This window comes from Carcharodon carcharias, chromosome 8 (genome assembly GCF_017639515.1).
Source record: "Carcharodon carcharias isolate sCarCar2 chromosome 8, sCarCar2.pri, whole genome shotgun sequence".
Lineage (NCBI taxonomy): Eukaryota > Metazoa > Chordata > Chondrichthyes > Lamniformes > Lamnidae > Carcharodon > Carcharodon carcharias.
This window is the reverse complement of record NC_054474.1, coordinates 19,306,412-19,327,678: the sequence shown is the minus strand read 5'-3', so window position 1 is coordinate 19,327,678 and position 21,267 is coordinate 19,306,412. Positions and strand designations below refer to the sequence as shown.

The 21,267-nt window shown below is 45.9% G+C and overlaps 1 protein-coding gene across 1 annotated transcript in view; it reads left to right on the top strand.

Moving 5' to 3' along the window:
• The first annotated feature begins 19,578 nt into the window (after positions 1-19,578).
• LOC121281411 overlaps positions 19,579-21,267 on the top strand; it is a 28,169-nt gene continuing 26,480 nt past the window's right edge. Inside the window, exons 1-2 of the mRNA XM_041194355.1 lie at positions 19,579-19,624; positions 20,414-20,734. Of these exons, the coding sequence (XP_041050289.1) occupies positions 19,579-19,624; positions 20,414-20,734 (367 nt within the window). The remainder of the gene's footprint in view (positions 19,625-20,413; positions 20,735-21,267) is intronic.

Here is a 21,267-nt window from a genome sequence, read left to right as displayed (position 1 = left end):
GAGTCCAGCAGTGAGTCTGAGAATGAGCATGCACAGGGGAACACTGAGGGGGTAGGCACTGCCCCGGGCATACTCCAGGGAGGTAGGGACACTCAGGAGGCTTTAATCCAAAGCACCTTCCGCTAGCACACCACAGATGGGCTGCAGGCTCCATACTCGATACCTGAGTGCTAAATCTGCCTGCATAGTAACATCAACTAAGGCCCTTGTCAATAAAGCTCAATGTCAGACAACTCACTCATAACATCATGGGATCCCATCCACGTGCAGGAGTAAGGAATCACCCTGAGGCATGGCAACATGTCAACATTTATTGAGATATCAAATGTAATTTCATAAACCAAAACAAAAAGGTGTTGCACATCACACCAAGTCTTCCAGAAACTACTATGGGCCAACATAAAAGCACCAGTGAGAAACCCGTAGTGTGCCTATGGTGCCTTAAATTTATGCTTACGGGTGCTACGTCTAGGTGCTGTCCCCTCGCTGGCACTGGCATCTGAGCCAGCCTGCTCACTGTGCTGTCCTGTTGGCCTCGATGACCTTGGCTGCCGTCCTCTGGCCCGTGGAGCCTGTGCTGGACCCACCTGGGAGGGAGCAGCCAGTTCCACAGCTGGCATCTCCCCAGTCATCGCAGCCTCATCAGATGCCACGGTCACGAGGTGCGGGGTGGGGGGGTGGGGGGGTGGTGGGGGGGGAGCGCGGTGGGGTGGAGGAGCCGCTGCTTTCATCTGGAGCACCCTGAGAGGAGCTCGCAGAGACGACAGGCAGCTGCTGTGCCAACGTGAAATCCATTTGGACCTCCCTGCTCATCGTAGATGGATGGGCATCGAGCTGGGATACATGGTGCCCAGACCTTCTCCCACACTGGCACTGACCCACTGTGGCCATTGCCGCTGTGAGTTCTTGCAGGTCCGAGCACAATCCCAGGAGGACCTGATTATTCCCCTGGAGCAGCCTCTCCACGAGAGTCACCACTCTCTCCATGGAGGACGCATGGCGCTCAACCATGAGGCTCATTGCATTGGTGATGCTCCACATGGACTCCTCAAGCACGGGCACCTTGCCATGCCTAGCCTTATGTATCTCTGTCAGATCCTCCCGCATAACTTGGCTGCACTTCCAGCATTCACTGCCTCACAGACGACTCCAAAGGCACATCATCAGCCACTGACCGAGCAAGTACCTAGTCCCCAGCAGTTTTCCGACAGTCAGCACCCTGGGCACTCTCTGTCCCTGCCCTCACCGCTGTGCCCCAGGACACTAGTCGAAGATCTAATTCCCACCGGGATGCTAGTATCTGCACTGGTGCCTGCCTGGCAGAGATGGTGTGACGCCGGGGAGTGCATTTGCTTGGGGGCTTCAGGGGTGAGAGGTGGGCCCTCTGCCTCCTCCTGGCCCTGCTCCGGTGATGCTGAAAGGAAGAAAAAGGACATTTGATTAGTTACAGTGCAGACAATGTCAACTTGCAGGTCACTCCCCCAGATCATTATGCGCTCATCCTTCCATAACCAAGGGTAAACCCATGTTGCAAACTTCAATCATGGAGCATTCAGCAGTGCCATGGCTCCTGTGACACACATGGTGACCTGACTGCTCACCAAACATACTCCCTGTGGCATCCCAGCCTCACTGCCACCGGTGGACCCGGGGGCTTGGCGCCTCTCCAGATCCATGACCTGCTGCTCGAATGGTGTCAGGATGGCCAACTGGGCCTGGCCTCTGCCAGTCTGCTTCCGCTTTGTGGAATTGTGCCCAGTCTTCTCCTGAAAAGGAGAGAGGAGCATTGATTGGCCCAGCCTGTACCTGGATTCCCATCACATCCCTGCCAACCCAGCCAGAGTGGGACATTGCAGGACTCCAGTTCTTTGTCACCCCACAGCTGCCGCACACTCATGTGAAGAAGCTAGGGCTAACCTCCCTCCCTTTGCCCAAATGCTGCCTCTTTCACATGTGGCACCACAAGATGTAACTTTGCTCAGCAAAGAGGCACAAGCACATGGAGCACAAAGACCAGCAGATGGATTGGTGCCCCGCCAACTGGAAGTTCCCATCCCAGCACGTTAGCACCCTGACTTTGACATGCTTCCCAGTTCCAGCACGATGCCTGGGTGCAGACCCTTGAGTTTCATCCGCATTCTATACTCTAGGTGTCAGTGTCACACATGCTGCGGGTGCAGAACCCATCCTAGCTCAACCTTCTCAGGGCAAACTAGGCATGGGCAGTATCTTCTGGCACACCCAGCGAGGGAAACATGCCGTGAGGGATTCAGTACCGTTACTGTACTCAGAGTTACGGGGTGGTGGGATGGGGTGGGGAGGGGGGAAAGACTGAAAGCTGCATTAAGTAACTTCAGCCAACATTGTACTCACCCCTCCCGAGTGCAAGAGGTCATTGAGTCTTTTATAGCACTGGACCCACGTGCACTGCATGGGAGCTAACATTCTCAGCCACCTCCTCCCACACACGCTTGGTCCGCCTCCTGTCCCTCGGAATCAAGACCTCCAGCTGCGCTGCCACCTCCTCCAGGAGGGCAGCTGGGCACTCGTCCGAGAAACGAGGGGCACCACACTGTCCCGCTGGCCCACCCTCCGGCCTGGCCTGCCCCGCTGTCCTACCCCCTGGACTTGCGTGATGCACAGTAGCCCTCTGCTGTGCTCTTTCCCCCGGCCATTGTGAGCAGCCTACAGGAGGCTGCCGGGCCTTCATTTAAACAGGCCGCTGGGTCGCCATTGGGCCCAGTGGTCTTTGCATGCCTGCCAACGCCCGCCCACTCCCGCCAACCTCGGGAGTCGCGGAATACACTGGACGGGCTTTAATTGATCGGGCCCGCGTAAAATGGTGGTGCGGACCCGATCACGGGCGGCAATCAGGTCCACCCCCTGCCCAGACCCGCTCGGCCCGCCTGATATGGGGAGCGTTCTCCCCTATGGGTTCCTCAAAGAAGGCAAGGCTTGTGTGGCTGCTAAGTGGTGGAGGGAATCGGCAAACATTGTTGGCAGTTTTCTGCCACATGGCACAGCCGATGGTAAATGCTGAGCTGCTCAAATCCCAGAGGGGAACTTGAAACAGCTGCCACAACGGTTTTGCAATTTGTATTTTATTATGAGATACATGCTTTGAACTTAGTAGTAATAAGTCCACTGAGATTTAGAGGTATTTTACAAAGCTACATTAAACACTTGTTAACACAAGAAAAGATTTTAAGCACATACGTAGGTCCACAAATTACTACGATAATAACTCCTAACTCCCCTAATTAATCGGACTCCCAGTTACACCCCTGTTAAGACAACAGTAAAACAAAATAGATTTCAACAGACCCAGGCAAAGCACACACCTTGGACAGGGATATTCAAAGTTATTTTTCTTAACTTCAGTTCCTGTAAGCAATAACTTGATGCACAGATCTGGGGGCTTTTCACTCTTATGTTAGATCTTAGAATGCCTTCACCCTTACATATAACCTTAGCTCCTTTATATATATTTCTCCCTTTTTAATGTAAATCCCATTGTTTCAATATGTCTTTGCAACTTTACTTTCCTCATAACATAAATCTTTCATAGTGCTCATATTACCAGTAACCTTTGGGAAAAATAAACACACTGTTTGGCTTAGCCTCTTCTGGCTAGGTGTAACATCTTACCATCTCTTTAAAATTCAATCTAACCTAATTTATCTGAAAATGCAAATGTTCCTCATAGCTCACATTCTAAAACTTCAGCCAAATTTACATATTTAGCATTTCAAACCTAACTTCCCTTTTGATAACTCAAAAGCCCCAGATCAGCTGCCTCCAATTCAATTAAATACCCCCACCACACACACACACATCCACACAGAGAAACTAATCCAAACCCCACTATTAACCTACCTTTACAATAAATCATAATAATATTATGAAAATTATTATATTTTCATGACATTGCTGAGATAGGTAGTCTGTGTGTTGAAGAGGTGAGAGCTATCAAGTTTGGTGGCACTGCAGAAGGTGAGTCCAAACTTCAGTGCTGTTTGGGGAAGGGAGTTTCCAGTTTCCAGGTCCACAGCAATCCCAGGAGGTAGGACAAAGCTCTTGAGGGGCCTATCGTAGTTGAGGCTTCATTTAACTATGGAGTCAATACTTCCAATCTTTGACCCCTCCAGTGAGGAGGTGAGTAGCACAGAGATGGGAATGCAGTCATGTGGAGCACATGTGCCGCAGGTGTGAACAAGGACAATGCATGGAGGCAAGAGTATGGCCTCAATGTTGCAGATGGCACTACCCAGCTCAAAGGGAATACCAGGGGTGCAGCTTCATCAAGGTGGACGAACACCATTGTCTATGAAGACTGTGCCTCTCTAGGAAGGTAGTGACGCAGCTGCATGGTCTGCTGCAGCAGGAGCTGATGAGAATGGGAAGCGGTGGACACCCAGTGCTAGAGCATTAATGGAAACATTGGCACTCAATGTTTTTTGCCTATAGTTCATTCCAGGGATTGTCTACAGATCTATGTGGCATCTCGAAGTCAGTGGCCCATGACTGCATAAAGGAGCTCTTGGATGCCATGTACTGACCGATGTTTTAAGTTCACAGCCAATCGCTGGTCAAGCCAAGAAGGCAGTCAGCTTCAAGGACATAGCTGGATCCTGTCAGTCACAGGGGTTCATTGACTGGGCTCATCAAAGCTCCCTCAGTGCAGCTTTCGTGAACAGGAAGGGGTTCCACTCCCTCAATGCTCATGTTGTCTGTGATCACCCTAAGCAGGTCATACGGGTGTATACAGGGTTTCTAGGAAGCTGCCACAACTCCTACCGTCCCAAGTGCCTCAGCTCTTCAGGCCACCTGAATACTTCTATGGTTGGACACTGGGGACAAGGGATAGCAACTGAAACATGGCTTCTGAGTCCTGTTCATAAACCCAACACACAGGCAAAGGGCACATACAACGGCTGTCATAAGAACACAAGGGCACCGTCAGGCAGGCCACTGAAGATAAGGTTTAGATGCCTCCAAAGATCTGGGGGATGTTCTGGAATACACATTCTCAAGGATACCTCGCATCATTGTTGTCTGCTGCACATTGCACAACCTGGCACTCCAGAGAGGAGTAGGGTAGGAGCTAATAGAAGACACTGAGCCAGCACAGAGAGGGGAGGCTGACCATGAGGTGTCTCAACAGGCACCAGCCAATGAAGATGATGCTATGGGGCCAAATCACAGTAATACGTGTGGGCAAGGGGATCCAGGACTCTCTGATCAGCAGACATGAGGGCAAGATCAAGGGGCCATCGAACAACCAAGTTCTCTCCCAGAGGTGACCTGGCTGACCTTTCATAAGAGATCCTTAGCATCTCTCTGTACCCATCAGCAATATATGCCAAGCTCTCCTGTCAACACAGGTGCTCAAGAGGCCCTCACTTTTACAGTCTTTTGGCAGTATAAAAGTCTAGGGTATGTATTTATTTTACAATTACATATGAACATGTGAATTAGGAGCAACTCAGCCAACTCGGTCCCTTGAACCTGCTCCGCCATTCAATAAGACCCTGGCTGATCTGACTGTAATCTCCATTCCACGTTCCCGCCTACCCCCATAACCTTTCACCCCCTTGTTTATCAAGAATCTTTGCTTTAAAAATATTCAAAGGCTCTGCCTCCTCTGCCTTTTGAGGAAGAGAGTTCCAAAGACTCACCGCCCTCTGAGAGAAAACAATTCTCCTCATCTTTGTCTTCAGTGGGTGACCCCTTAATTTTAAATGGTGACCACCGACCCCTAAGTTCTAGTTTTTAGCGGCATAAGTTATATTATAACTTGACGCCTTAGTTAACTTTCTGGTAACCTCTGTCGAAACAAAGCCATGTTGACATGCTGCTAAAGCTATGAGGCAGAGTTTACCATCAACAGTGATCGTTGCCATTTGACCCGTGTTTAGAAAGTTGGGCCTGCTGATTTAGTTACTTCAAGAACAAGTTCAGCTTCTGTGACGCAAGTGAACTTTATGTAGCATTTCAATGAACCTTGAGTTAAAAGCAGATGAACAACAAATAGCGAAGTCTTCTTCACATAACAAAACACATTTTAACTCACCTACAGACTAATCAATCACCAATAAACTGTAACCTCTCCAGGTTGGAAATCCAAAATCCAGAAAAAACAGTTGCCTGGAATTTTTTTTGAGCAAAACCACAATGCTGCAACATATGGTGAAGTAGTGAATGTGATGGTCATTATTTATTCTAAAGGTCCTCTTTCTACTGAAGATATGAGTAACAGCCTTTGGCTGTTTCAGTGGGAAGACAGCAGGAGAGGGAGACAAGACAAGACAGAGGAAGAAAAGTTGGCTAATTACAAAGAAATTAAAATTAAAAATCAAAGCCTTTCAAACCTTTGGTACATTGTCCCTCACCAATGTCTCTCAGCTCTGCTTGAAGTCACATAGGCCCTTGCGAACCCATGCCTCAGGCAATGTGATTTTGACCCTGAACAAGCTTGGGAAAATGAATGGGTGTCACAAGAAGTCATGAACATACACCTCATGAAAGACCCAGCACAGAAGGTTCCTGGTTTTGACCTCCCATGAAGCTCGTGCGCGTCCCTAAACCTCATCCATACGAATCACGGCAGATGTGGATACCTGATGCACACATTGAAAATTAAAAACTCTCCTGTCAGTGAGTGTGGTCACCTGGAACAGACTATGGGACACATAACGGCTCAATGCTCGACTCATAAACATGAAGGCGGTATTACAGCAATATACACCACCCCTCCTGATATATCATCCTGGCTTGACCACCTTCAGGTAAAATTATAGTTGTTACCCTATACCCAGAAGTACATTGCCCATCTATTTGCCGAAGGAAATTGTTCTCGGATTTTATATTGAATATTTAATTATGCTCCTTTCCCCAGCCTGGGCCTGTTGGTGCTGCTAATTCTGCGTCACCTTGAATCACCATTTCCCTCGATATCATTGGCATCATTTCAGTACGTTTCTTTGGAAATATGACAGATACAGTACCTGGGTAAATAAAACAATTGTTATTAGTGCTTTGTAACGGTTTGTCACTGTCTCAGACACATATTTACATCCGGTTTACACACTTGGGGTAAGGCAAACTAACCCCATTCTATAATCCATAAAACTCAGAAATCCAGAAATGCCTTGGTCCCAAGCGTTCCGGACTGGGGAGGTTTCAGTGTAACTTGAATCATGAACCTGTCTTTGGGTGTATAAGCAATGATTGAAAGGGTGTTGTTTCCCTCCATGTACGCGTCTACCATAACTGGGTTTCATATTAAATGTCATATGCAGAAGTGAAAAAAATCGTGGGGGGGTTAGAGTTTCCTCGTTATTTAATCAGAATGCATTTGAGTGCAAAAATAGCTGCAAATACAGTTTGTGGTTAAAGTGCATTTGGAACAGCGCTAACGGGCTGTCATGCAGGATTGTAGAAGTTGAGGTTTTTCTTCAGGGTGAGGCTGGCAGTGCAAGGAAAGCAGCAAACAGCTTTCTGTCCTGTCGGTCTGTAAGTTAATTCATTAGAGCATTAGATTCAGCTTTTCCCTGGTCTACAGGTGACTGAATCACAGGAGCAGGCTGATCGGGGAAGCTGTTCAAATGTTGCATTTTTAAGTGACTGGCTCCCTCTGCAGGAATTAAGCATGAAGTGCACCTTGACATGCTTTCCAGCGGAACATTTCCTGACGGAGGTGGCCCAGTGGCTCTGCTCATCTCATACCCAGCAGACAGGCTTTTCTTGCTTCCAGCTGCTGAGCTGGTCGGGGGCAGGATAGTTTTGTGAGACATTTCCCAGAGATTTATTAACTTTTATACCATGTAGGAGCTCAGATTCTGTCAATAATCTGGCTGGTTTTAGATCAAACTCTGTATTACATGGTCACCAACAGTGGGGAGAAAGCAGCCAAGGCAAATATTAAGAGGCAGACTTAGTCATCCAGGATTTTTTTTGTTTGCAAAATTATTCTTTATTCATAAAACATCTAAAAGAACATTGCAAAACATTCCAAAATAGCCATCACAGAAAGTGCAATAATATTCAAGCTTTCTACATAGATCATGTTGCACTCTGAGATGCTTCAATACAATGGTGGTACATGGAATATTTACTGTGTACATTCATTTTGAGCTGTACAGCCCGAGGGGTCTATACAGTTCCCAGCCCCTCGGTGCACTGTGGCAGAAAGTTCTTAGACAGCGACCCTTCCCCATTGTGCCTTTGCGGCGGCTGCCCCAAGCTTTAGTGCGTCCCTCAGCACGTAGTCCTGGACTTTGGAATGTGCCAGTCTGCAACACTCAGTCGGGGACAACTCTTTCCACTGGAAGACCAACAAGTTTCAGGCAGACCAAAAGGCGTCTTTCACCGAGTTGATGATCCTCCAGCTGCAGTTGATGTTTGTCTCGGTGTGTGTCCCTGGGAACAGCCTGTAGAGCACAGAGTCCTGTGTCACAGAACTGCTCGGGATGAACCTCGACAGAAACCACTGCATCTCTCTCCAGACCTTCTTTGCAAAGGCACAATCCACAAGGAAGTGAACAACGGTCTCGTCCCCACCACAGCCACCTCGAGGGCAACGTGCAGAGGGGGTGAGGCTCCTGGTGTGAAGGAAGGAACTGATGGAGAGGGCCTTTCTCACCACCAGCCAACTACATCTTGGTTCTTGTTGGAAAGTTCTGGCGATGAGGCATTCTGCCAAATGACTTTGACAGTCTGCTCGGGGAACCATCCCACAGGATCCACCCTCTCCTTTTCCCGCAGGGCCTCTAGTATGTTGTGTACAGACCACTGCCTGATGGACTTGTGGTCAAAAGTGTTTCTCTGCATAAATTTTTCCACGAGGGACAGGTGGTACTTGGAGCATTCCGCGGCAGCGTGGCCAGACCCATTCCCTACAACATCGGGGACAGGTAGAACCTCAGCACGTAGTGACACTTGGTGTTTGTGTAACGAGGGTCTACGCACAGCTTGATGTAGCCACACACAAAGGTGGCCATCAAGATGAGGGCGATGTTGGGCACGTTTTTCTCCCCCTTTATCTAGAGGTTTGTACATCATTTAATCAACCAGAAATGTTGAAGTGCTGAGGGCTAAAAATTTGAAAGCCCGAGAGAATGGGCCCAGGTATCATGATGCATGTTTAACCAATATCCTATCAAAGCAAAGCAGGCATCAGGCACACTTTGTGCCAATTTAAATGATAGCGTCTGCATGCTTCAGCAGGGTGAACCACTTCAAGCGACCCTGCACTAAAGCCAAACTGCAACTCTTAAAGTCAGCTTTAAGATGAGATGCATTCTGGCTGCAGCAAGGGCTGGAACTGGTGCAAGAAGAGTTAATGATCAGGAAGAGCCTTGAAAAGTGGTCTTCTCCAGGAGCAGCTGCACTCCCTGCAGATGTTAGCAACTTTAACCAACTCCCCCAAACATGTAGCACTTCCTCAAACTGAAACAGAGCCAGTAGAGAGTAATCAGCAATGTTAGGGGGAAACTAAAAATGCTAAAAGAGAATACAGTAAAAATTTACTGATAAACCCTTAAAATCTCCAGGCAGCCATTGATGCTAAACATATTAACAGTTGAGGATAAGCAGATGGACATTGCTGTTGGTGGGAACTTGCTGTGTGCAAATTGCCTGCCACAGTGCATTGCAACAGTGGCTACATATCCAAAATCCTTCCTTGGTGGTAAAATCCTTCGAGATGTCCTGAAGTTGTGAACGGGCCTATACAAAGACAAGTCTATTTCTCTACGAACTGTAACCCACCAAGTTGAATATTGGCTTAGTCCAGAATGTAAGGTTATTGTCAGTGAACCTTGTACAAGGCAACTGCTATCATTCCTTCCAGTCTGTTCTCCACAGCAACTTCAGGCACCACAGAAGCTTTCCTGCAGTTACTTAACAGGATTGTTATTATACTTAATGGGCAGGATTTTGCCCTTGGTGGGATCGGTGCCACGCCGTGATTTTACGCAGTGGGCTAATTAAGGCCCGCCCAGCATGGTACGAGAGCGGCAGCGCTCAGCACTGCCTGTGCGGATGGGGGGGGGGGGGGTGGCGGAGGGGAAGAGGGCGAGCACAAACTTCGCCCTTGCGCACGAAAGAGCGCTTCGATCTCCCCGAGGCTGTTTGAAAAAAACTTAATGAACAAACTAAAAAGGGTCATAAAACATCTGAGTAGGGACATGTTTTTAACTCGTGTGAAATTTTAATTTTATTTTTAAATGCTTTAGAAAACCTCATCCTGCCCCCGTGGGATGGGGCTTCCTAAAAAGTGCAAAGGCCGCTGGGCGTCTTTGCCTACCCACCAACCACCAGGTTGGGCGGGTAGCATAAATTTGAATTTAATTTGCTTTTCGATGGCCTTATTAGGCCTTTTAATTGTCAGCGAGTGCGCTGCCGATTCCGGTGTGCACCCTCCGGCCAAAATATCGTGGGATTATGTTTTGACATCAGAACGCTTGCCTGATGCCATCACAAGTCATTTTATACTCGGCCAGGTCAGGCGCGCATCCGCCTGCTGAACTCAATATCCTGCCCAATAGTTACTTAAAATATATTGATTGTTCCTTATACAGCTAACGTGAACAGCGCAGTGAGTGATGTTTACCAGTGGAGGGCTCACTCCCCATGTGGGCTGCTCCAGTGACCAGCAATTTTCGACAACATCAATAGCAACAAACCAAAAGGCAACAGATCTGACCTCTGACCTGGGCCCCATGTTAAGAGGGACTTAAGGCTTCAAAGCAATGTCCAAGTCATTTCTTGGCTCAGTGAATAACCCATGGAACAAAGTGTTTTAAAAACTCAAGAGCAATTAGAGAAATCTGAAATGGGAAGGGTTAAAAAAAGCGACATGAATGTGAGTTATAGTCGGACCATTAAAGAAACATTTCCTGTGGATTTTCCCCAGGAAGGGTAAGATGAACATGCAGCGATAAATGAGGAGAAGGATATGGTTATCAGAATAAGGTTTTCAGTCACCAGGGTTTTAACTAATTTTTAAGGGGTACAGATACACGTTAACCAATGTCAAGTCTAGTTCAATGATATAATTATTAATATAAAAGCAACAAATATAAGTAGTAGCACCTGATTTGAAAATGCAACTCCCGTATTTAGAATTCATCCTGAAATTTAAGTTTAAGAATATGACATTTCTTTATGAAATAATAAAATGCCATATCTTTACTCTCTGTACATGAGTTCCCTGGTCACACACCTTGAACTATTGTGGAGTATTTTCCAATGAATCATGGGGAGGATCTTCTGGTTGGCGAGCTGAGGGGGTGGGGGGGTGGAACTCCCGATGGGATGAGGTTTCATGAATGATTTATAATCTGCACATTGCGTTTTAAAATAAGTTATGGTCATGTCCCAGCTCATGTCACATTGTCACATGAGGGCACATGGAAGGCAACTGGTAGGATGGCTTTTATTAAAAATTTGAAGTCTGAACCGATCTCCTGGGGGCAGCACGTTGCCTCAGGGAGATCTGTGCGCTCTTTTATGCACACTCTCGGCTGAGGGAATCCCCCCACCCCTGCCCGCACAGGGAGTGCACAGTACTTCCTGGCGGACGTCACACTGGGAGGGCCTTAATTGGCCTGCCCACTTAAAATGGTGGCGCACCCCCAATTGGGGGTGCCGATTGGAGGCACGCCTGCTCTTGCACTCCCCCCCCCAACTGGTGGGGGGATAATCTTTGCCCTTGAGAAACTTGTTAAAATGCATCAGCATTGATTAACAGAGTTGATATTCAGAAAGTTGTTCAGCACCTCCAGCTAAAGGCAGCTTCCTCAATCTGCTTGTAGTTTGATGGAATCGGGAACCAGAGATCATCTACCATTTTGACCCAGAATTTTGACCCAGCGACAGTGAAGGAACGGCGATATATTTCCAAGTCAGGATGGTGAGTGGCTTGGAGGGGAACTTCCAAGTGGTGGTGTTCCCATGTGTCTGCTGCCCTTGTCCTTCTAGATGGTAGTGGTTGTGGGTTTGGAAGATGCTGCCTAAGGAGCCTTGGGTGAGTTTCTGCAGTGCATCTTTAATATAAATTGTAGATAGTTGAGGCCTCAGCAATGATCCCTGCGGCACTTTAATAAATATAGTTTGTCAACCCAAAAATGATCCATTTATCCTGACTCTCAGCTTCCTATTAGCCAACAAATCCTCTATCTTACGTTACTATGTTACCCCAAAACCATAAGCTCTTATCAGGTTCAAAACCCCTTTATGTGGCACTTCAGCAAATGTCTTTGGGAAATCTGAATATATTATATCCATAGGTTCCCCGTTATCCACTCGGCATGTTACAATTTCAAAGAACTCTTAATAAATAAGTCAAACACAATTTACCCTTCACAAAACCAAGTTGACTCTGCCTGATTGTATTGTGATTTTCTAAATGTCCTTCTATTAGCTATTACCTCCATAATAACGGATTCAAGCAATTTCCCTGTGACAGATGTTAGGCTAACTGGCCTATAATTTTCCTATTTTCTGACTCCCATGCTGCCTTATACAGCCCATTGAGCCTGCTCTGCTATTCAATATGACCATGGCTGAGTTTGGGCTTCATCTCTAGTTTTCTGCCCCTCCCCATAACCCTCGATTCCCTGAGGGACCAAAAACCTGTCTACCCCAACCTGAAATATAATCAACAATGGAACATCCACAAGCCTGGAGTCGAAAATCCCTAAGATTCACAATCTTTGAATGAAGCAATTTCTCCTCATCTCAGTCCTAAATAACCATCCCCTTATCCTGAGACTGTGTCACCCTGTTCTAGATCTGCCACGCAGTAGAAGCAACCTCCCCTCAATGACAACCCGGTCAAGCCCCTTCAGAATCCCATATGCTTCAATGAGGTTTCCTTTAATTCTTCTAAACTCCAGAGTATATAGGCCCAATTTACTCAGCCTCTCATCATAGGACAACCCTCTCATCCCAGAGACTAATCCAGTGAACCTTCACTGTACTGCTTCAAATGCAAGTTTATCCTTCCTTAAATATGGAGACCAAAACTGCATACAGTAGGCGTGATCTCACCAGATTATACAATTGCCGCAAGACTTCTTTATTCCTGTACTCCAATCCCATTGCATTAAAGGCCGATGTGCCATTTACCTTCCTAATTGCTTGCTGCACCCCGATGGCAACTTTCTATGATCCTTGCAAGAGCACACCCCAGTCTCTCTGACCATCAATGCTTACGCGTTTGCACACCATATTAAAAAAAATATTCTCATAAGCCACAGGAACTTCTCCTTTTGGAGGTCATCATTTTCTGTCTCGTCGGTGGTTTTGCTTGTCCGGTGGCATTGATTTCATCAGATGTCTGAAACCCACTTGTCTACAGTCAGTTCTTCTCCTTATTTTTAACAGCAAATGCTGGAAACACTCAGCCAATGAGACAACGTGAAATGGAGAGAGAAACAGGGTTGGTATTTCAGCTCAAAGGTCTTTCATCAGAGCTGGCCACTCCTATAACCGCATTTTAACTCAAGGATGATTTCAATTGGACAATTCCTCCAAGGAACACGGATACTAACTCCAGGTGGAAAGAGCCATATTCAAATGTAGCCAATGCTTATTTAGTGACGGGACCAATCCTTCAGCCCCCTGGTTTTGATCTTCCATTGCACCTGGGATGTGAAATGATCAGGCAAATGCTTATAAATAAATAACGTTTTAAATACCATTTCAACGTATGGGGCCTTTTCACATTATCTATGAAGCATGTAATGCATGTAATGCAGAGAATAAGATGTTTACTTTATTGAGAGCATCCCTTTCAACTATTAGAAACGAGTAACGTGAATAATGTAGCTAGATGGAGCTTTTGTGATTCCCTCTGTTATATTGCTACATCAGCCCAGATGTTCCGTTCCCCAGAGTGCCGCACCCTGCAAGGCAGGCTGGAGGGCCCCTTGGACATCCCCATGCAAGGACAGCACGGGAAAAGCCCAGAAAGTTTCAACTTCAATTAGGCAATTGCCCTGTGCCTGGAACTCTCTAAAACTTTGATTTCAATTGGAGGCTTCAGGTGGTTCCGACTTACTTTGCCGGATAGTTACCTAGGAAAAGTTAGAAGGATTAAAACGAGTTCTCACTCTTGGGTAACTATACCACTGACCCTCCCGACACCCCCCCACTGGACCCCCCTAAATATAACCCCACCCCCTGACTATCCCCCACCCCTGACTACCACCTCTCCACCCGATCCCCGGACCCTCGATTAGCCACCACGCCCCAACTACTCCCTTCCCCACCACCTCCCAATCCCCTGGGCGACGTTCCACACCCTGCTTCCCCACCACACAACAATCCCCATCCCTTGGCTAACCCCAATCCCCCTTGACCACACGGCTACCTCCCACCCCCTCCAACTGCTCCCCACCCTCCAACGGACCCCCAAGACCCCAACTAAACCCCCACTCCTTGACTACCTCTAAACCCCCTGACAACCCGACTGTCCCTCATGCCCCTTGATTGCCCCCACCCCCTGACTAACCCTAGCCCCCTGACCCATCCTATCCCCTCAACCACTTAACTTACACACTTACCTCTTCTCCATAGCTTGTCAAAGTGGCTGGAACATTTAAACTTGGCGGAGTGCAGCAGCTAGTGCCATAAAAAGGGGTCGTGTCTTTTTTTCCTCCAACGCTCCTACAATACACTGAAGGATTCCAGGAACAACTACGTTCCACATCTTTCAGGAGGCTCGGGTCGAAAATCTGGGCAAGAAACGTAAAGCTAAGGTAGGCAAACAGGAGGGGAGTAGCAACTCGCCGGTGCTTGCCGCTTCATAGAAGACTCGGCCTATTATTCTTACAGGGCTCAGAACTAATTGTTATGTGAATATGTATCCCGGGGTGCCACAATCACTGTTGCACTGCAGTCACATGCTAAGTAACGTTGTATCAGTCCACCAGTCCATCAGCCAATAGGAGAGCAGAAAGCAATACACTCAATGAAGCTCCAGTATCTTGAGTCTAAGGTACGATTACTTCTAAGTGCTGGGCACCAGGAGACATAACACCCTCATTGTTGCTACGATAAGAGAGCAAACTAGCCTACACACATCAACGAGAGCAATGGGTTCTTGAACAGACTTGAGCATCGTTCTTCACTCGGTTATGGAATAGTTAGGACTAAGATGTTTAACTGGAGAGTTCATGTCAGCATAATTTCAAGAGAAAGAACCTGATGTGGTGAACTGAATAAGGAAGTCAGATAATAGAACCCATCTTGTGGGTTTACTGGACTGTTGCACTCATCTGTTGCACACAAAGGATCAGAGTGTCTGCACAATGCTGAAAGGGCTGGTGATATGTTACATTGTTCTGCTACATGGGTCTGTTCTCACACAAGGTAAGTGACCAATGATTTTGGAACAAATATGTAGATAGTTTGGAGCAGCTCACTTCAGTTGCTAAAACTCATTCTGTGCCTTTTCTAAAAGGAATAAAAGGGATGGTAGCAGCATGGATATGATATTGGCTGAATGATGGGAAACAGAGCAGTGATTAATGGATGTTTTTCAGACTGAAGGAAGGTTTGTAGTTGAGTTCCCCAGGCATCAGTGTTGGGGCCCTTGCTTTTCCTAATATATATTAATGACCTTGACCTTGGTATGCAGGGGACAATTTCAAAATTTGCAGGTGAACTTGTGAACTGTGAGGAGGATAGAACTTTATAAAGATATAGGCAATTTGGTGGAATGGGCAGACAAGTGGCAGATGAGGTTCAATGTAGAGAAGCTTGAAGTTATTCATTTTGGTAGGAAGAATATAGAGATTCCAAATAACATGAAGGGTACAACTCTAAAGTGGGTGCAGGAACAGTTGTATATGTGACTAAGTCATTGAAGGTTGAGAGCATGGTTAATAAAATATACAAAATGCCAGGCTTTATTAATAGGGGGACAGAATACAAGAGCAAGGAGGTTATGTTGAACTTGTATAATGCACTAGTTTGACCTCAGCTGGAGTATTATGTTCAGTTCGGGGCACCACGCTTTAGGAAAGATGAGAAGGCATTGGAGAGAGTGCAGAAAAGATTCACAAGAATGACCCCAAGGATGAGGAACTTCTGGCGTGTAGACAGGTTGGAGAACTTGGGACTGTTTTCCTTGGAACAGAGAAGGCTGAGAGAAGATTTGATAGAGGTGTTCAAAATCATGAAGGGTCTAGTCAGGGTAGGCAGCGAGAAACTATTCCCACTTGTGAAAGGATCGAGAATGAGAGGGCACAGATTTGAGGTGATATTCAAAAGAAGCAGTGGAGACAGGAAGCATAACTTCTTCAGGCAGTGAATGGTTAAGATCTGGAATGCACTGCCTGAGAGTGTCTGGGGGCATGTACAATTGAGGCTTTTAAGAGGGAATTAGATGATTATTTGAAAAGAAATAATGTGCAGGGTTATGGGGAAAAGGCAGGAGATGAAGTGCTCGTTCAAAGAACCCACGTAGCCATGACAAGCCAAATGGCCTGCTCCTGTGCTGTAACAATTCTGTGAATCATGTTCGACATCTCAGCTGAAAGACTATTGACAATCTATTACATCAGCGAATGGTTGTGCTGCTTAATTAAAACATAAAATCAATTACAATCTTAATAAAAAGTGTTGGAATATCCCACCAGATGAAATCTTTCATCAGTTTGTGTCTTTACTGTAAACTGTATTTTTAATAAATGATCTGTTTTGTGAGTAAATTGTATCCGCCTGAAGTCTTCCCCTGTCTTGCAGAAGATCCCATTTCAATTTACTTACCAGCGGGAAAAGAGGACCTAGTCCTGAATGGATTGGATATTCCTGCCCAAGGAATTATGTTATGGGATTGGACCCCACACAGTGGGCAATCCAACACAAAAACATTGGTCAAAATGAAGGCAGAAGGGCAAGGCTGGAGAGCAGAAGGGGTCAGTGAAGCTATGATAAAGAAAGAAATCAAATGGCAGCAGATGAATGACTCTCTCAATCTTAAAATTGAAAATGTTGCATTTGAAGTGGCGGGCCTGTTTACCTGCAGACAGACAGAACCCAAGGAGAAAATACTGAAACAGTATGAAATATTTGCTATCAAAGGTGGGTAGAACAAGATACAAGAACTGGACACAACAGCCTTTAGCCATTACTGTACAATAATAACTTTTCCATATTTTGTGAAAGAGGAAAGCCAGTATGATAGTGCAGTACTTTGAATGTGCATTCACAAACATCTGCTTTGTGATAATAAGAGAAGTAATAATTTCTATCATGTTTCCTTCTGTCATTCCTTGCTGACAGCCATTCTTTGTAGATGTCCAGTGACATTAACATTGGTCGCCTTATTGTTAACAATCATTAAGGAGTTTGGAGACGCCCTATATCTGTATTCTATATTTCTGATTTTGAGTTCTTCTTTAAAGCCAGGCAAAGAGTACAGCTGTTAATATTTTGGCAAATACATATCACCATTCCAGTGTTCAGCTCACATCCCACTTTGAGTGACTTCACGACAAGGCAATTGTTTCAGATTCCAGTTTGATTTCTGCTACATCATGTAAAGTCATGTGAGAAGTTAAAGATTTCTAAAACATCGGCCACAAATTTCAACATGCAGGATTATACACATGCAAGTGCATGTGTCCAAGATTGGAAAAGTTGTGTCAATTATTGTGGTGTTCCTTCACTTAACATGCCACAGACCTTGCAGTATTGTGATTCAGATGTCAGGAGGTGGTCTTCCAATAGCAGGCCGGGAGGCTGAAGTTTCCTTTAATTACCTCATTTTCCCTGCACAACCCACCCCTCCTCCCCTCCGCCTCAGTGGTGCGGATGCCAGAGGGTAGTGACTGCAGGCTGTCCTGTGGAGGGGTGCACAATGCTGACTTGGCAGCTGCGGGCAAAGTTTATTTAACCTTATTTTTAACGTCTTCAGAGGCCGTTTCCACTTTGAGCCACTCTCGTGGTTTCCCTCCTACATGTACCCACCCCTCCCAGTGGTGCTGCCGCTGCCCAGAACTTGAATGGATTTCCTGAGTGATGTTTAATGAGTTTCCTTCGACAATGATTGGAAAATCCTATAACACTGCTGACCTGCATATTTAAGATTAAGGAAGAATTGGATTGATAATTGAGAGTGTGTGATTAAGAGGCTTCAGTGTGGGTCTGGCCAGATGGGCCATAGAATTTTTATGAAGCTTTATTTTCCTTTGTCATTACAGATCGTTAATAATTTTTCCAAGAACAGATGAGACTAACATGATAAGGAATAAACCTCATAGCAACATTACCTGTGGCTGTAATTCCAATTGATTCTAGCCCCTTTTTGCTATGTTGTTCCCGTGTCTTTCTCATTCTTTTCTCTATATAGTTGACCAGGAATTCCGGTATCAGTTTATCGGCAGTGATGTCTCCCTCAGCTGTACCATCTCCAGAATCTCAGAAACCATTACTCTTCATTGGAAAGAAAAAGATTTATCTCAGCGAAACAGGAGGAACAGCACTGATCAGATCCGACTGAATAATACTGTCTATCTGATAGTCCAGGATTTCCAAGCAGATGATGCTGAACGATATGCATGCGAAATACAAGATAATGGAAGAACTCTTCTCTCTATTCCTACAAAATTGTTCGTTAGTCCCTGTAAGTACAAAAGTAACCTTACAGTAAATGTTGATTATTGATATATCATTGTTGCAAAGAGTTTCAGAAGCATACCTTAGCTCACAATATGGCCATGATCACCTATATCAAAACCAGCTGATATAACCCTACCTGGGTCAAAATCCTGGAACTCCTTCCCGAACACACCTACATACACCACATGGACTGCAGTGGTTCAAGAAGGCAGCTCACCACCACCTTCTCAAGGGCAACTAGGGATGGGCAACAAATGCTGGACTAGCCAGCGACACCCACATCCTGTGAATGAATATAAAATAAACTGCAGTTTCTTCCTTTTGTTTGTATGATGTGAATACTTGACTGAGCAGCTTAAACTCCCTATGCCTAGAGGACTAGAAAAGCTGCTTGCTGATTGGTATGTACTGAGCAACATTTATGAACCAATCTGGATTCAGCTTTCACACCAGGAAGCTTGAATGGACTGAAAGACCTTCCATCTTACAAACTACAGGAGAACAGGGAAAGCAGCAGGAAGTTACTGTTGCTGCTACTGGTGGTGTTAATTGTTCTGGTGATGTTGGAGTTGGTGCTGGTGTTTGTTCTGATTTTGCTGTGCTGATGTTGGCCCTTTGTTGTCTGTTCTGCTGTTGGTGTTAGTTCTGGTGTAGTTCTTTGGTGGTTCTGGTGTTAACGATGGTGCTGGTTTGGTGATGGTTGTCTTGGTGGTGGTGATGGTGTTGGTGGTGGTCTTCCAGTTGGTGTTGGCAATGCTGCTCATGATGATGTTCTTTCTGGTGTCGGTGCTGATGGCAGTGATTGTGCTTCATTCTGGTTTTGGAGTTGGTTCTGGTTTTCATGCTGATAGTCATTTTGTATCAGGTCCTGCATGGAGGATGAGGTGGATTAGTACACCAGACCAGGCGAAGTTTGAAAATATAGGAACTTCCACATGTACCATGGACACAATCAAACTGGTGACAACTGAACTGATAGCCGCACAAGGTATGCCCAAGAATTTTAAAGCAGCAGGGATGAAATTATTCACGAGTTCCATCAGTCTCCTGAGGTATCTGTGGCAGGATACTGGGAGGATAAACCTCTTGAAAATATCAGAAATGTGTATTTCTGTTGTTTCTGAAGGGCACTGGAGTAGAAAGACTTGCATTTATACAGGTCTTTACATGACCACTGAATAGCTCACGGTGCTTCGCAGCCAATGAAGTTCTCTTAGAAGTCTAGTCACTGTTGCAATGTAAGAAACATGATGCTCAATTTGTGCACAGAAAACTCTCACGAAAAGATGTGAGATGCAGAGTCCTTGTGTGCACTGTTCTTATTCATATCCAGGATGCTTCCCTTCAAGACTGTTGAAAATGTGTGTTTTCTGCCACTCGGCCTTGTGCTTTTTCTAAGTGTTGGACAGGGAAAGGTTTCATCTGCTGCTCACCAATGGGTGCTCTTTGGGATTCTGGATTTCATGCGCTTCATTGTGCTGGTCACTTAATGGCCCTGAATTTAATGTCATTGTTTAATGACCAGGAATCTTTACAATGGACTGAAATCAAGGCCCAAGTTTATTGTAGGCAGGTTCCCTCTCCACTCTTGTCACCTGCGCTTGTTCCTTTTAACTTGTGCCAGATGCTTCACCAGGGGCTCCCTCCCTCCTAATTATGAATATTTGAGACATTGTATATTGTATATTGTATATAATAATATTTTTTAACTGGTAATGACAACTGCTGCCTTCTCTTTCCATGTTTCTATAATTCCTTATCTATCTCTCCAATCTAGCTGAATTTGGTAAGCAGTATACAAGTTATTGGCCAATCTTTGAACATAATTCAATTGACTTGAACTGTAAACTTAAGACTGAGCGCAATATGTCCATGTGGTTTTGGAAAAATGACAATCGTGGAAGAGGAGTTATGATTATATCATCTGCTGACAAGAAGGATGATATCGCAGAGATTCAGAATCGAATCAGCCTGCAACATTTCGATGGGATGAGCTTTCCTCTACAGATTTCTCCAGCAAAGTTCAAAGATGCAGGAACTTACACGTGTACCATGGACACAATCACACTGGTGACAATTGAACTGATAACCACACAAGGTATGCCCAAGGATTCCAAGGCAGCAGGGATGAAATTATTCACGAGTTCTATCAGTCTCCTGAGGCGTCTCTGGTCGGAGGCTGGCAGAATAAACCCCATGGAAAGGATTTTCGGGTTGGCGAGCGGGGAGGGGGGGGGGGGGCGGGGCCCGCTCTCTGCCACGTAAAATGACACGCGGTGATGTCAAGCGGGCATCCCTAAGTCGCCGAGCGTCATTTAGATTTCCAGTTTGGCGGGTGCGCAGCCGACTCCTATTAAGGCCTGTTAAGAACTAACTGAACTAATAAAACGATCTGCCCGTCCAACCTTAAGGTTGGTGGGGTGAGGGCAGGTGAAGAGCCCAGGCGGCCTTCGCATTTTTCATGGAACCTCATCCACGGGCGGGATGAGGTTTCATGAAGTGTTTAAAAATTCAATACATTTTTTTTTTTAAAATTCATTGAGAATGTCCCAGCTCATGTGACACTGGCGTGAGGGGGGGACATGTCTTTAAACGTTTTTAATTTACTTAGTTGTTTAAAACTTAAACTAA